Below are 18,029 nucleotides of genomic sequence, written 5' to 3'. Positions count from 1 at the left end.
CTCTCAGATCAAAGTCTTTTGCACACAAAACACCCACACAGCCCATGAAAAAGACTGTTCTGTGTATTATAGGATGGATTCTGATCAGTAAGGAAATGAGCAGCCTAATAGAACCCCCATCACAAAATAAGACATTTACAAGAAAATGATACACGGGCTGAATTTTTCTTTAAACTTGAAAATGCTACGATGTCCACTTTACATCACTGATCACAAATGTATATTTTAAGGTTTTCTTATATTCAGACAGACAAGATGTAAGGAGGTGTGTTTTACCTGCTTGACAGTTTCGACTGAGACTCCAGTCTTCCTCAGAAGCGTCATCCGACGTGTTGCTGACGTGTCACATATCAGCTGGTAGGCCTGACAGACCAATCAGAGTCTGTCAGGCCAACCCCGCCTCCCGCGTCTAAATAAGAAGACAGTATGAACCTTATCAATCTGATCACAAATTTGTTTTAGAGGACTTTACAACCTGCAGCATACCAACCACTCTATGATTAAAAAATAAAAACGAAATAAAAGTTTTGAAAATGTGGTGGAGCGTTTTGCCAAGTATACTAACCATATGAGAATAATAGCTCAGGGTTTTGTGAAAGTGTGCCCCCCTGAACAATATGGTTTAAAATTCCTTCAATTCTCTCTTCTACTTTATAACAGGGTATTTGATTCTTATGTAACTTCCTCCAGTATGACTACACACCTGAATATATAAATGTACAGTACACTCATGGATCTATCTTTCCACTGCAGCCTGCTGACTGGGACTCTTTCTGACCTGGAGCTCCTCCATAAACCTAAGTAGCTTCTCTGGAGCATAAAATGGTTTTCAATTTGGCAACATTTCTCTAGTAGCACTGAAGATCATGGGTGGATTATGACAGAATGGGCCCCTGGGCACAGATATGCAAAAGGCCCCACCACCTCTCCCACACAGAAGCAAGACACACTGACTTTGTGGTGTTCTTCCCTTTTCATTTTTTGTTGTTTTGCATGGCTTCATAATTATCATGCATTTTTTGAGGTTTTATGTCTCTTTCAAGTGAGTTTTATGTCTTTAAAAAAAAAAAAAATCATTTTGTGTGTCTTTGGACCTGAAACAGCTTACCCCTTTTCCACCAGCATGGAACAGGCTCTGTGCCGGTTCCCAAACCTAATTTTGAACCAACAGAGCAAAGGTTTGCAGGTAATCAATGCGATCTGCCATCTTGCTAGAACTATTAACTTCAGTTATGCACTGTGCAGTGCCCTCTGTTGATCACACATCCTTACACATATTACAGTGCTTCTAATCAAATCTGGTGGAAACACAGACTGGTTCGCTAAATATCCCCAAGGTTCCGAGAGTCCTGAATGATACCAGTTCAAGAACCAAAGATAATTTGGTGACAATGGGGTATTTGAGGTAATTTTGTATCTCTTCCTGAGAGGGTTGTGTTAATTTGACTGACGTTTTGCAGGTGAAGGCCGGGGGGGGCCTCTGACACTATGGGCTCTTGTGCCTGTGCCTGGTAGGCCTGTTAAGTAATCCATCCATGCAGGGGGAAAATCCCATTTCATAGTTGGGGGGGGGGGGGGCAATAAACAGTAAAATTTTAGACAATAATTCCAGAGGGGGACAAGGAAAAAAAGTTGTAACCTGTCCTTTATACAGCATCTTTTACCGCAATTTCACGCTTTAATCTTCTCTCTATCTCTCCAACAGGCAGAGTGAATGTCTAATCTTTAACTTATGGCTTAACAACTAAACATTTCCTGCACTTAAACTGGTAAACTGGTTTATAAACAGTGTGCTTTGAGATCTGCTGCTGTGCACCTCACAACCGTGCGTAATAGTTGCACGTAATGACCGCTCCTCGTCGGTTAAACTGCACGTCTTTCATGTTTGTCTCACTGACAGGTGGAGAGCCTACAGACAGGTACTCATTAGCTACGAGCCGCTCCGCCACTGACTGCTCTTGTCCTGTCCTCTCAATCACTAAACTCTGAGCTTAATCATTAGTAGACTCACAAGTCAGTCTTTAGACGCTTTGCTTAACTAAAGACTGATGACTTTCTCCCTGATTTTGTGTTTAGATGGGCGGATACAATTTCAGAGTTTAAAAAAACTCCCTACGTTGCAGAACCAATAGTAAATCTGCAGGGCGGTCCTTCGGTGGCTCGCTGAACTCTTGTGCTTGTAAACATAGTCCCACTAGAAACACGTGTAGCGGTACAAAATGGCTCAGCCGTGCTCGCAGAAAACGCCGTCAAAGTTCAGTGGATGTTTGTCGCGTTTGCGGCGACACATTCTCACCAACTAAAAGAAACAAACATAATCTTTTACAAGGCCATGACTCATCCGTCCGGCCGGACTATAGACTATAGAGGGAATCGCCTTGTTGTTTACAAATAGGCCTACTTCCGGGTAGAAAACCAGCGGAGCTTTTAGCTATATATATATCACATTTTTCACATTACTGTATCACCGTTTAGACTAATCCGATGTTTGTAAAGCCTGTAAACACAATGATTGAACAAACATTACTATTTCTTAGCCATTAGCGGTGTCTGTAATAGGTAATAACTCATCAAACATGTGTTGCTATGTGTGGTATTTATTCAGTTTTGGGAAATCACGATGTCTAGAAAGCATCAGTGGCTGCAGCTGACAGGGTCAGCTAACACTAGCAGCAAAGCTAACATCAGGACATCATCTGTTAAAAGCCTCCCGTTGTCGGATACGACATGACACAACTCCAGTTAGCTCAATCATGTTGTAACTAAGACATCCGCTGGAAAATATATTTTCTTCACGGATGAGCACACGTTTGATAAAACGGAGTTAAATCTCTTGGCATCCATTTTCAAGCTCTCTGTGTGTTTGTTTCCTTGCGGACGAGAAAAGGGGGAGCGCACATTTCCGAGAAGGCGTGTCGTTTTCAAAAATGCAAGAGGCCTTGCTTTGTTGCCGGCCGGTTTCGCCGGTGTGTTAAACACACTTTAGAAAGGAGTGTCCCCAGACTATCAGAAGGCAGAGATCTCTGATTGTCTGGTGGCGAGACTAAATCATTAGCTTTTAGCTTAACAGCACTCGTAATTGAGTAGGCTTTTGAACAATGCAGGAGAAATGTTGTAGACAGTTCATATTATCAGCCTGGGCCTGGGGCTTGTTGTAACAGTAAATGGGATGTGTTGTAACTTGTGTAAGTTAAACTGTGTCTGTGTGAGTGTACATCTTACCCCGCGATGCGCGATGTGGGCAGCCGGGTCCAGCCACACACTGCTACTGCTCATAATTGTGAATCATGAGTCATACATCTAAATGATTCATTTACATGACTTTATGGTATCATGCTCCTTGAATGATTCTGACCCCATCATTCATTAATCCGTATTTATTATGTATTATTTATGATATATGAAGATTGTTAGACTTTTATCACTGGACCTAATAGGATAAAAACTTACTCCTTCAAATCTACATCATTTTTATTTTAGGTGATACCACATCACCATCTAATGTTGAACTGGAAATATTACAACAGATTTTTCTTACAATGTGACTGTGCCTTTGTGTGTGTGTGTGTGTGTGTGTACTGCCACCCCTATGAGAAAAGTGACCTTTGAAACATGCTCCTCCTCACCTACTAACTATACACATAAATACTTCATGGTGGTGGAGTGTTCTATTTTGTCCAATAATTAACTATGTGACTGATAAGGTCAAAATAGAAGGGAGAAAAAAAAACGTGAGAGGGGAAGATATAAGGGAGAGAAGGGAAGAAAAACGTCAGATAGAGAAGTAAAGTCAACATAGAAAAAAAGGAAGGACATTGACTCAGCAGTTGCAGTCTGAGGGGACAAGAGGAAGAGGAAAGCTCAGTGTGCAAGTGTGTGCTGAGTTTTACATTTTGTTGTTTTTCTCCTGCCGTGCAATCTACTCCATGGAGGACACACAGGTGGCCAGGACCATAGAGCTGAATGATGGCTCACGAATGCCAGTTTTGGGTCTGGGGACATGGAAGGTAGCCTCACACTTATTCCTATATCTGCTTTTACTGTAAACAATCCAGCTGTTAACAATTTATTTTCTTGCATACTGTTTGAGAGTAAAGTTCTTAATCATGCTTTGCAAATACATGAATTTTAGTTTAAAGAGTACATACTGCATGAACTTTGCGTTTGTCAATTGAAAATACTGGATTCTGATAGGCAATCATTTATCCTCCAGATTAAAGGATATGGGACTTGATCTCAGGCTGCACACTGACACCACCCCCTTTATCAAAGGAATAGTTTGACATGTTGTGAAATGTGCTTATTTTGCTTTGCAGAGGATTGGTACCAATCTCATATCTGTGCAATATGGAGCTGGAACCATTAGATGATTAACTAAGTTAGCATTAAGACTGGAAGCACAGGGAAGCAGCTTTTAGCTCTGTCCAAAGTTCAACAAGTGCTAATTTGCATTCATCTGCAAGTTTATGCATTCATACATGCACAACCTCACACACACTTGTCAAAAATCCAACTAAGGCTCCCTCTGACAACCATGGTGTATATATGTGTATGTGTATGTCTGTCAATCTGTGTGTGGAGACCAATCAGAAGTTATGCAGCTTTTGGTTATTGGCCACTCCTATCGCTCACCCCCAGATTTCACCCTCCTAAAGCAAAAGCAATGACCACCAAATTTTTTTTGGAATGACTGACGAACAGAACGACCTATAGAGTTGCTGGTCAAAACCATGGATTGTATAAATTAATGGACGTAGCTACTGTGATGTCCCCCAGTGGTTCGTGGACTCCTCTTCTGGTGTTCCAAGTTCAGCATTTTGGCTGTTGCCATCTTGGTTTTTTGGAGCCAGAAGTGACCAAAGTTGGATGAGTGGGTGGAGCTGTGGAGGAGCGAGTTAGGTATTTTAACATGGGGGTCAACCGGGATTGACTTGCTTCTGGAGCCAGGCAATTCTGTGCTTGCTTAATTTATTTTTAGCCCCAGAGGTTGTCGCTTGGTTGAAGCTAAAAATCTGCCTGTGAGCACTTTTGAAGCTCACTAATCAACACATTATATCTTGTTGTTTAATTTCTACAGAAACCAAAATCATACCTCCTAGAGTTTTCCCTAGTTGCCTGCCTACTTTAATGTGATGTCAAAAAGGAAGTAGCTGTGCCAGGAGAGATTTAGTTACAGCATGTAACGTCTGTTCTATATGGATTGAACAAATGAGGTATAAAATGATGACAAAGCTTCTTCACAGCAGAAGTTTTAACTTGTCATGGTAAGAAAAGAACAGGTGGAACTGATAACAGTAACAATGGCTCACTTAAGTGTCCCAGTAAACTATTTCAGTAAGCCAGTACACACAATACCAGGGCCTCCCCTAAGTGGAGCGCAGCCATCGTTAATGTTATGAAATCAACCTGCTTTTCCTGACATGTCAAAGTGTCTACTGTGTAAAGTTTTTTTTAGTGAGCTTTATGTGTGCTCGCACACATATGTTTTCTCAGCTTTGGACAGTACCAGGCTAGCTTCTTGCTCCTAGTCTTTAAGCCAAGCTGAGCAAATTGACACAAATATGAGAATGGTATTGATCTTATCTACCGCCTGACAAGAATGCAAATTATATTTCTAGAAATGTAGAACTGTTCCCTTAAGACTGACCCTAATCCAAACAATGACAAAACCTTAACCGCCTGATCCTTAACGTTTTTTAAGTGACATTCAAATAATTGGGCAAAGAAAGTGCTGCCTCAGAGATGCAACACACAGGCAAAATGTTACAGTTTTTACTGTAATGGAGAAAGTGCTGATGCTACACCAAATTAGCTGGATGAGAATAAACAGGATTATTTTAGCTTGAATTAGTTAAGCCCCATTTAAAGAACACAGTCCAGGAGCCTGTTCTGAAGCACCTGCCCTGGCTTCTGGACTTGGGACAGATGTTTTAGCCCTGGTATTTGCCTGTTAATCTAGACAGACTTGGTGATATGCTGCAATTGTATAATAGACCCATAATAGACTCTCTTTTGCTTACTGTACTAAAAAATCTGACAAAGTACAGTAAGGCTTTCAACAGACAGATGTAAGAGTGGTATCAGTCTTCTCATCTGATGCCCAGAAAGAAACTGAACATTAGTACACCTCTAGGCAGTAAATATAATATACTGGGAGGGACACATTGCCCCAATATTCAAATATGCTTTAAATTGTTAACAGCACAAAGAGAACTGGCGATTTTATTGTTATTAATATGACTGATAGTGGTGGAGATGTCAAGAAAGTGACAGGCCTATTTTAACATGTTTTACTTCTCACAGTCCTCACATCTTCCCCGCACCTCGGTCCAGGGTGCAGTGGAGACTGCCATTGCGGCCGGCTATCGCCATATAGACACTGCTCTCTGCTACAAAAATGAAGTTGATATTGGCAAGGCTCTGCGCTCCAAAATAGAGCAAGGCATCATCAGGCGCCAGGACATGTTCATCGTCAGTAAGGTGGGTGCTGAGGAGAACAGGTGTTACAAAAAGGTCAGGATGCAACATGATGAGGGAGAATTACATCGTTAATTACACCTTTGAAGTTTTCTGTTTGATCAAAAAAGCTTTTGAGTTAGTAAAAGAAGAAAAAGTACCATGTTTTAGATTATGGTATAGATTTTTTTATGGTTTTAGTATACTACCTAGTGTATTGTATACAACATTTTAATTTTCTGTTACCTCTCCTGCCCTGTACCTTTTTGTTATAGCTGTGGTCTACCTTCCATGCCCCAGAGGACATCCCTGTGTGTCTGAATAAGTCCCTGAATGATCTCCAGCTGGACTACCTGGATCTTTACCTTGTGCATTTTCCTGTTGGCCTACAGGTGGAGTGTAAAATCTAAAATTCCTTTTCCTGCCCTTATCCCAGAGATCCTTGACCCAAGCTAGAGAAAAAAAGATATTTGACTAGAATTGGTATGAATTTCTGCGGCTTAAGAGCCCATTAAGGAAAGGTCCTGCCCGAACAGTAAATGTGTTTACTGGGAACAAGCCTTTTCAAGTTTAGTTGGAGACTCATGGGCACCCATAGAACACATGCTCATTCAGATATCTTGAGGTAATGCTTCAAGGGACCCCTTTGAAAATGGCCATGCCAAGTGTTTCCTCACCAAGTCAAAAAAGTCCCTTGCATACCAAAACAGTCTTAGATAGGTGCGCAGGTGGGGCAATCAGTGAATCAAAAAGGAGAACACCCGCACACTGTCTGCACTTGCAGAAAAAGGTTACATTTATTAGACTACACAAGGAAAAAATACCAACAAAAAAATCGGCTGTCAAAAGTCAAAAAAGTCCTGTGGTGTTCTCCTTTTTGATTCATTGTTTGCCCCATCTACGCACCTGTCTAAGACTGTTTTGGTGTGCACAGGACTTTTTTGACTTTTGACAGCCGATTTTTTTGTTGGCATTTTTTCCCTGTGTAGCCTTTTACTGTTTGGAACGTTATTTAGCCCCCTTTCCAACAAGCTATGCCGACATGCTTGGTATCAATGGATGGCTTCGATTTTGACTAGTTTCTACCTTCGTGATAGCTTAAAAAATGAGTGCCACAGCCTCTTAAAGACAATTATGGCCATGACCCTGTTTGGCCCCCCCTTGGAGGTGCCACTGCTCATCATAGTTTGCTGAAAACAGTTGCCTAATGCTGCTGGAAACTGAATTAAAAAATTTCTCCCTGGGGGATTAGTGAGAGCAGGGAGAGGCATTTATAGAGTTTATGTTCAGGCCTGAGAACAACAATAATGAGCTAAAAGAAGCTAAAACTGTGTAAAGCGACAATGTTTATTCTAAGTGTGTTTGTCAGTAGGACCAGCCTATTGAAATCACATATTTTATTCCTTGCCAGTAACAAAAGTGTCACTTAATGCCAGTAGTCTCTGTATCTGCATGTTTTAAAACTTTACTAAATATGCTTGAAAGAGGGAAGTACTTGTATATGTTAAAAGAACACATGCTACATATTTGCATCTGTCTGACTGATACCTTTAAATGTCTTTGTAGAAAATTGGTGATGAGTTCTTCCCGAAGAAGGATGGAAAGATTCTGACCTCTGACATAGACTATGTAGATGTATGGAGGGTATGAACACATGTACTCTTTCTGTTTGCACTGGCACCACCACAGACACCATATATATGCAGCTCTACACATTCATCCACTACATCATAGAGAATCGCTTCAGTAGTTACCGTACATTTTCTCTTGTTTTTAATAAAACACACCAAACAAACAACCACCTGGCATGGAAAATACATTTGGATTATTTTTAGTTAAACCACATTAGCCTTTGAGAGCCGATGGTTGTCGTGTGTTCACTGTCACGGTCTGTTTTCAGGGAATGGAAGCCCTGCAGGCCTCAGGGAAGGTGAAGAGTATTGGTGTGTCCAACTTCAGCATCCTGCAGCTGGAGAGACTCCTTGCTCTGTGCAGGGTGCCCCCTGCTGTCAATCAGGTACCACATATTTACAGTAGCTCCATTACTGACATAAGCAGGAGAAAGATAACATTCTCATATCAGTTCCATCATACTTATTCAAGTATAGACCAATTAATTTCATTTATTGTTTAAGTAAAAAAATAAGTGGTCCAACCTCAGTTGGGTTATCCTAATTAACTTTTTTCTTTCATTTTTTATTTTTTTTAACAGACCCCATAGGTTTTTAAAAGTCACTCTATAGTAACTGTAAAACAAAATAGATAAATAAAATTACAAACAATATAGTGTTATAATGCTAGGAATATGTTAGTATACCAACATATATTAACTTGTTACCATGGAATTAGTAATATTACCACTACTAGTATTATTTTCAGGTATTTTTTTCTCGATATTTACCATTACAGTACTTTGAAAACATGTCAGAGATGTTGAAAAATCAAAGTGATATAGATTCTTTTCATCAAACATATGATGGAATAACATTAAATATATGGTATTACCAACAGTAAATATGAATCTTTTTTTTTTAATTACATAAAAATTGTAAATGTATTATCTTAGCATTACTACCTTTACCATAAAAGGACAATTCAACTATTTGGTTGAGCATGGCTTAAGACTGTAAAAAATATACATACATATATATGTATATATATATATATATATATATATATATATGTGTGTGTGTGTGTGTGTGTGTTGGATAACACTAAATGTATTGTTCAACAACAATGGATGTTTTCATTTGTTAGCAAATAGCCAGTTTTAATGACATAAGCTTAGCTTCACGATCTTTACTGTTAAAGAACAAATGAACTGTTTGGTAGGGCATGCTTTTAAAAATAACAATTTGACCTTTATTAGACTTTTATTTTTGTATTTTTTTTCTTCTATCTAATTACTGTAGGAGGTGAACTGCAAAGGCAGACTATTTAAAGACACAGCGACATCTGGAGGTTTTTTTTTTAGCAAAACATACCACATTGAATGGTAGAGATAGCTCCATCAGGTTGAGTTTTGTTTTGTCTTAATGAGCCAGTAGATAAAAATGAGGAACAGAGGAGGCACTCTGGTTGGAAGTAGGATGAATCTGTTCCGATGCAGGGCGTGGGTGTAGTGGGTCAAAGGGTGATGAAAGTATCAAGTGCAACAATTTGCTTACTGCCTTATATCACTGACAATACAAGTTATGAGTACTTAGCTACAGTAGCTGTCTTGTCAAGGATGGATGAAAAATTTTGGCAAAGGAAAAAACAAAAAGTGGCATCACCGTATTCAAAGTGGTATATTTGAATACTTCTACACACTGGGGTCCTTAAACAGTCTTGGAATTGCATATTTTGGGTATGACTGGAAAACTGAGACTCTTTTGGATTCCGTGAGCCTTATTATTTTACATGTGTAATGATGATGTCATGAGTTAAACATATTTATCTCTGTCTCTACAAGGGTAATGGCCAAGAGCTTTTCTTTTAGGGTCTGTGGGTGGTGGTGCTGGAGTGGTTGTGGGTGAGGGACCCAATGTGAAAAATGTTGTCCCCCTGTCCATAATTTCTAAAGGCAGGCCTGGTTTCAGGAACAGGAATGAAAAATGAATAAGTGAAAACAGTTTTACTTTGTATTACATTATATCCCACTTGTAGTGGGATGACCTACCCACGTATAATGACACCTGACAATGGGTCACACAATGATGGCAGATAGCATTGTACAGCATCGTATAATGCCAGGATAACAGTGGAAAAAAAATATTATTTTAACGGCAAAGAGTCGTGAATATTTATCCATGACATTTTAAAGCATCCTGATGACGATCAACTGGTGTCATTTGATGTCATTGTACTGCGTTATATGATAAATGGCATTACATGAGGTCATATGACATCATTTGACATTACACAAATATCACCACAATTTATGTCATGATTAAATATTTAAGATTATTTGCATGAATGATTTCTTCAGCTGGTTATCATATTACCTTATATGATATTATGTGATATTATATGATGTCACAAATGAAATTCTCTCTCGGTTACTATGACATCATATGTTGCCATATACAACATAGCATCATTATATGGCGAGTTTGTTCATGTAATTTGTGTGATGTAATCATGTTACATCATATGGCAGTGCAACTAGCATACTGCAACATATTGTGATGTGTCACAGGTTTTGCTTTTTAACAATAATGTAACACCATAGAGAGAACATCCTGGAACTAAACTTTGGTCCAGTTTAGAAGCTGACTGTACATCAAAGTTCTGAATGAGCTCTGTCTAGATCAGCATCCATTTGTATTTACCTTTAGTTGGGTGTTTTATCATCCACAGATCGAGCTACATCCCTACCTGGTGCAGACTGACATGATAGAGTTCTGTAAATCCAAGAACATCGCTTTAACTGCCTACAGTCCCTTCGGCTCGCCTGCCAGACCCCCAGAGCTGTAAGATATACAGCATCACTCACTCACACACTCCACTTACTCACACTGAGGCTTAAAGATGGACAAAGCATCTGGATACTTCTGTTGATATTCTTAAGTGCATATGATCATACTTAGAGGTCATTTTTTAATCCAGAGGAAAGATGTGTTTAGATCCACTTTGTGTTGATTCATACTGCAGAGTTATAATCAAATTAGAGCTTCTAAACAGGTCAGATAATTTAGGTCCTATTTATTGTACATAATAGTATCTGTGATCCTACAAGCAACCCTTTGTCATCTTCACACCAGTAAAGAGAGTTCAGAGAAATAGCATTGTTTTCCTTGTCGTAGGCAGTGCACATAGTATAGTACATGTCATATTTTTGCTGTCTGTAGTACCTGTAGTAGGCAGTACATGTAGTAGACATACACACAGTGCGTGGCCTTAATGATACAGTTACTGCTGTTAAAACTTAGTAATTGTAATATTAGCATTGGGATACCCACCAAGTATCAGTCACAAAGTCACATTTTGTTTTAGTAGTTTTTATTCTGTCCTAATTAAAATATATGTTTAATATATCTTTGTCATATAATGACAATAATAAATCCTTGAATCCTGCAACACTCTTTCTAAGTTCCTCTACTCTTTACACCTCAGGTCAGCACAGCCAAACAAAACTTTTCTCGCTGTGCAGAGAAACTGCTTTGGCTTTTGAACTTTAGAACCTCACCCTGAGCTCCTTATTGATTTAAGGATACACTGATGTGAATCCTGAGAGGAGCTCTACCAGTTTTAGTTTCTCTTGTGACAGAGAATGCTGGGAGTAGAGGAGGATCTTGCTGATGTAGTCTGGCTTTGTGGGGTTAGGGGTTAAGCAGATCTCACAACACTGAGCCTCATTGTTATGCTTAAGGTTTATTCTCTCATTAAGCCTATCTGATCCACAACCTCTGAGCTTGAGTTCAATGAGAAGTAGTCTACAGCTCATATGGATAGATATGAGCACAAGTGACTGCAGACAAGGTGAGGTTGGTCTTTGATGTTTCTGACACAGACTGACGTAGGATGCTGCTTCAGAGTAGTGAAATATGGAGTAACGAGTGTAATAGAAATGTACAATAACTACCTATTCAGCCTACTGATTCTTGTGAATGAACAATCCTGTGCTCTCGGTTTTATCTGTCTATCTCAGGCTCAGAGGAGACACAGATCCACATAAGCTCCTGGAGGACCCAGTCGTAACAGACATAGCCAAGAAGCACAGACGCACCACTGCACAGGTCAGTGTGAGCGTGTGTACTGTGTGTGTGTAAGTGTGTGTGTGTATTTCTTCTTTAGTAACAACTGTATTCTCACAGGTATTACTGAGGTACCATGTGCAGCAGGGTATTTCAGTCATCCCTAAGAGCGACAAGCCTCATCACATCCTTGAAAACACAAAGGTAAAACCTCTCCTTCCTCTCTGCTCTTTATTCTCTAACTGTTTCCATCTGGCAGGCTCATTCCCACTAATTGCCTGCTCTCTTTAGTGCTCACGCTGCTTTGTGATAGTTGTGTGTTCATTAGACATTGTTCAGTATATCATCTGGACTCTGGTCCACACAGATTCTGGACGTTTGCATTATTTCGTTGCTTTAAGGAAACTGCAGAATGGTACATGCTCTTACATGCAGCTAAGGCCCAACAGAGCTCTCAGTTCAAATGCATCATACATCAGATACAGTGTAGTCGGAAAGTTTAACAATAATGTGCTGGATGAAAGGTTAAGGGATCTAGTTATTGCAATTCATCTGAGGGGACATGAACAACTTTCATGGCGATCCATCTGATTGTTGTCAAGAAATTTCTCTCATAACCCCAAATGATTCAGGGATTCACCCTCTGGGGACCATGAATGTCTGTACAAAATGTCAAGACAATTCATCCCCTTTAATAGTGTTGGAAATAATTCAGTCTGAACAAAAGTGGTGCACAGACAGACTTCTTTGAAGGATGTAAAAAGCAGCATCAGTTAAAAATCAACAAACATCTGCACACTGACTCCAAGCCTGTCTAAGAGAATCTTAAAATGGATAAATAACTCAATAAAGGCACATCAGAATATCTGCACACCTATGCACTGTATTTAAACACGTGTCAAGAATTTGATGAGATACCAAGAAGAAGATATACCTTAAAGGGTAACTGTGGTATTTTTCAACCTGGCCACTGTTTTCCTGTTTTTGTGTCTAAGTGACTAATGGGAGCATCAGTTTTTGAAATTGGCCCAGTATCAAGAGTGTGAAACAGGCTGCAATGCAAACACTCTGGGCATGTCTGCACTGTAAATTTACATAGTACACTTAAAGTGTTTGTTTTTGCCAATGACAGGCTCAGATTGTTATTTTAAGTGTACTCCAACATTATGGAAAGTATCACTTCAAAGTCAAAGAATAAAATCCGTTTACCTAAACAACCCAGAAATCACAATCTGCAAACCAACCAGACTCCATTTAAATAAACAGTCATTTTAGTGTGTATAGAGCCAGCATATTATTATTATTACATTTATAACTGGGTGAATTGAGAATTAATTTTAACCAAACCAGAGTCGGTGATTGTTGAAACAGTGGAAAGATGAACCAAGACAGTTTTTTTTGTTTTAAATGGAGTCTGGTGATGGGTTGATGATAGCGATTTTGGCGCTGTTTCTGAATATGACAAAAAGGACCTTACTCTTTAACAAAAATGTTGGAGTCCTTTCTGCAGTGTTGTCAGATACTAAAAATAACAATCTGAGCCTATCAGTGACAAAAACAAGCACTTTTAGTGGATGCAAATTGACGGTGTACAGTTGCCCTGTACCGTTACGTTGCAGCCTGGGGTCCGTTTCACAAAGCAGGTTCAACAAACTCTGAGTCTAATCCTGAACTCTGGGTTGATCTACTCTGAGATAGGAAACTCTGAGTTTCCGGTTCCAGAACAGCTGATTTGAATCAGTTTAATCAACTCGGAGTAGTTTCACCTGGAGTTAAGCGCGTGCACCACAACTATAAAAAGCCAGCATCAATGGAGCCCCGATTCGACGAGTCACCATGGCAACGGGGAAGAGGAGGGCTGCGTTTTTCACCCCACTAGAATTAGAAATCTTAATGCGCTCATACGGCGAGTTTGCACACGTTTTCAAAAAGAAGTGCAACACCGCTGCAGCTGCAAAAGAGAGGGAGACGGCGTGGGAGAACATTGCTGCTCGGGTCAATGCGTAAGTTTAAATGTAGTCCTTTGCAATCACAATAATATTACAGGGGAAAACTGCTTGAATGGTAGCCTATTAATTTATTTCATTTAGGTGCAATCCCGCGGGGGAGAAGCGCACTTGGCAGCAGTTTAGGATGAAATATAAAAACATTGTTCAAACAGGTAAGACCTCGGCATAATCTCATGGGGGTACCTCATTTTGATCATGTTTTACATTGTAAAGTAAATATTAAGTGGCTGTTTGACTGTGCAGTTGTTTTATCCCCAACATAATGCTGTTTTCACACACATAAATGTCTTCTCATCTATATCATGTTCTGTTAAATAATTAAGCCTATTTAAACTAACACAGACTTCTACTCAGCCAACAGAAAGAAGGCAGATGCCCGTAAAACGAGCACACTTTTCTCACCGCCCTGCATACAGTTGCCTTACTCAAGTGCTCAGCATCTCCGACATAGTACAAAAAACTTCCATTTGCAAAGAAACGCAGCGCAACACACAATATCTGCTTGGATGTGAGAGCATGACAACGATTGGTAATGTTGCAAATGTAAGGACGGATTAGGTTGTGTATGTAGGCCTAGATGATGGACTGTGACGTGAAACGGTACAGCTCAAAAAGATAATTGTGTGGAAATGCTAGAACATCTATGCACGGTCTGATAACCATCTCCCGACGAATATTTAATTCTCTGCGCAGTAATGCTGAATCCACGGGATCGTTATCAAAAGGACATGCCATGTTAGTGAAAAAAGTCGCCACCTACTGTGCCTAATGGACTTCTAATATAGCCTACTGACTCTGATTTTTTAAAATGACAGAACTAGGCTACGCCAAAACTCGCCTGCTGACTGAATGAATGAGGAAATCAAATGGAGTGTGTGGCTCTGAAAGAGGGCGGGGACAGAGAGAAACTCGAGGTTCATTGAGAAAAACCTGGTCCCGACCAGGTTAAGTTCATAGTAGCCTTGGACCAAGACGTTCATGCAATGAACGTCTTGAAAACGAACCCCGTTTTTCGTGTGGGGGTTCCCGGTCTAGACCGATTCACGTCTCCATAAACTTTCGCAGGCGCAGTAGAAAGCCGGTGCACTCATTCATTGCAGGACGAAGAAGGGGTGAAGAAAATTTCAAGACAACCCGAGATAAAATGCATGTTTATTGAACAATAACGGATATACAAACACACGGCAACCCCCGTACACCTTCCTAACATCTGTGCCTGTTAGGTGAGTACATTACATGTTTGATTTGAACGTTTATGGAGACGTGAATCGGTCTAGACCGGGAACCCCCAAACGAAAAACGGGGTTCGTTTTCAAGACGTTCATGTTAGGTAACTGACCGAGAGCTTAAGTTACCTCTCTCTCTGAAACAGGCTAGAGTTACCCGTCTTTCTCTGGTTTGAGTTACCCCCCTTTTTGAAACGGAAAACTCAGAGTTTCCCTCATTTCAGGGTTAACAGACTCTGAGTTTTCACTAAACCTGCTTTGTGAAACGGACCCCAGTTTTGCTGTTGCCAGCTACAGCAGTCTTGCTCAATACTGGACTGATTTATAAAACAAAACAAAACAAAACAGTTGTCTCTATTAGTTACTTAAAGGCAAAAAACATGGGGAAAGAGGGTTCAGGTTAAAAAAAAATACCCCTTTCGCCTTTAAGTAGATCTAAATTTGAAATTACAAAAAATGTTGTACTTTGTATTTTTCATACAGCCCTCTTGGTGTTGGAGTTTGAAGAGAAATAGCTAAAAGCTCTCCCTTTGGAGAGGGTGCTTATGCCCTCCTCCTCTTGAAGGTCTAACATGCTCGCTACCACTGTATCTCTGAGCAATCTCTGATACTTGTCTTTGAGATGTACCTTCTTGAACTGTTAAATGCTGTGAGATGTTAACCATCCTGGGCAGGTTGGATGATTAACCACACATCATCACAGAGTGCGATTACATGGACATGAGTAGCCCATTTATGAGGCTTATCCCAGTTATGATCATATTTGGGATATGGTGTTTACTTGGGCACAGAAGAATCAGGTTATTCATCTTTCCCATGTACATCATGGTTTCTTTCGGAGTACTCTAGCATATTCGGGTTTCTGACAAACAGAATATGGTGTTTACATGCTCAAACACATAAACAGATTACTTCATAAACACGATTATAAATGGGATATACGATTATAAATGGGATATTCGTTCATGTGAATGCACTCATAGAGCTTGACAGCCTATTGGTGTATGCATGAATGTGTTTATACTGTATCCTGTATATATACACATATATACGATGCAATAGACACCGTGATGTGGAGGCGTTAACTTTTTTTATTGGACTTGCAGACCTCACCATCCTTACACCCCTGATGCTAACATGGCTTAAAAATCACTACTAAAGTTTCAATACTAAAAAGTCCCTCCTCTCATGTTGCATACTGCCAGCTTGTAGTCATCATTCAACACAACATGTTCTTCAGAGTTGACACAGACGATTTTGGGTGTCTGTTTTCACTAGGCTACTTAATAGCTAAGTTGACCAATTGGGCAATAAGCCCCAAACTGGTGTATTTACCTTTGTAGGGGCTGGTCTATTAACTCCACTGCAAGGATAATAACACTATAGTCTAGGACTTGTTATGAGGAAACAGAATAAGCATAAATCTGGTTACTTATAAAAGCCCATTTGTCACAATCAGTTTTCATTGTTTGTGTAGATCTTTGACTTCAGTCTGACTGAAGAAGACATGACAGCACTGAGAGGACTAAACCGAGGCTGGAGGACTTTGGCCCTTGACGAGTAAGTGAACACACAGTAATAATCATATGCAAAGTGCAGCTACTGTCACTGTAATGACTGTTGTTCTGTTCCTCAGGACCAAGTCTCATCCATACTACCCGTTTGAATAAGGCTGCCAGGAGACAAAAGAGACAGCGAACTGGATCTTCTGATCAATATCAACAAGACACAGAGCAGCTAAGTGCAGTCTACCTACAGTATCACCCGCTGTAATTCATCAGTGCCTTCTTTACATGATGATAATAATGATGATGTGAAAGTGAAGACAAATCTAAGGACAATTCAGTTTCTCAATGTTATGAATGTGACAAAGATCAGGGCACTGATAAGCTCTGAGAAATGAGATGCTAAATTTTATAATGTTTTCATTTTATGAATAAAATACTGTACATTTGTGTTTACACAGATCATTTTTAATTAAAGTCAGTATGACAGGTTAAGACTTACAAATTAATTATAAATTAAATTACAACACACTGAGCACATTATTTTTTATTACATACACTTTCAGTATATGTGTGTTAAGGTTGGCATTGCTGGATGCACCTTCAAAAAGCATGAAGCTCTTTCGCTGTAACAATTTGTGCTTTGGTGTCTAACAGAGAACAGACAAGCCTTTTCAGTCTGCAGATCACTTTAAGTCTGTCCTTATAATTATTAAATAACAAACAAACAAAGCATTTAATTAATGTACTAAAGAGGCAGTGGTTACAATGTCTGTTGTAGACAATGTCAGTTCCACAACTTTTGGTCACCTAAAGCAGATGGAGCTTGGAGCTGGAATGAGGATGAGGAGGCACGTTGCTCATTTTTATGGTAATGTGTTCCACCTCAATGGTCACCTGATCCAATACCTGGCAGTGGAAGTGTGCCTGTACAGTGCTAATGCTCAGGCATTTGTTACTCAACTGTAGGTCTTGTAGGAGATGCTCCACAAATAAAAGCACAACAAATTCTTTCTTCCAGCCCATTGCTCTAACTAAACAGTGTTGTGGGTTTGGCACTGGTCTGAGAACAAGTAGACAAAAACAGCTTAGTGTTCTTTGTCGACGATTGTTTTTGGACTTTAATTACATGTGTCACTGGCAGATTTGATCGGC

The 18,029-nt window shown here is 39.8% G+C and overlaps 1 protein-coding gene across 1 annotated transcript; it reads left to right on the top strand.

Moving 5' to 3' along the window:
* Window positions 1-3,721: 3,721 nt before the first annotated feature.
* zgc:56622 (uncharacterized protein LOC326033 homolog) lies at window positions 3,722-17,330 on the top strand. Its single transcript, XM_050073518.1, has 10 exons — window positions 3,722-4,007; window positions 6,304-6,480; window positions 6,732-6,848; window positions 8,023-8,100; window positions 8,357-8,473; window positions 10,798-10,910; window positions 12,089-12,176; window positions 12,255-12,338; window positions 16,847-16,929; window positions 17,006-17,330. Exons 1-10 carry the CDS (start codon window positions 3,927-3,929, stop codon window positions 17,037-17,039), a joined length of 972 nt encoding a protein of 323 aa, XP_049929475.1. The 5' UTR covers window positions 3,722-3,926; the 3' UTR covers window positions 17,040-17,330.
* Window positions 17,331-18,029: the final 699 nt, after the last annotated feature.

The sequence above is a fragment of the Epinephelus moara genome, chromosome 20 (assembly GCF_006386435.1).
Source record: "Epinephelus moara isolate mb chromosome 20, YSFRI_EMoa_1.0, whole genome shotgun sequence".
NCBI lineage: Eukaryota > Metazoa > Chordata > Actinopteri > Perciformes > Serranidae > Epinephelus > Epinephelus moara.
The sequence above is the reverse complement of the archived record's forward strand: the minus strand, read 5'-3'. Positions and strand labels throughout refer to the sequence as shown.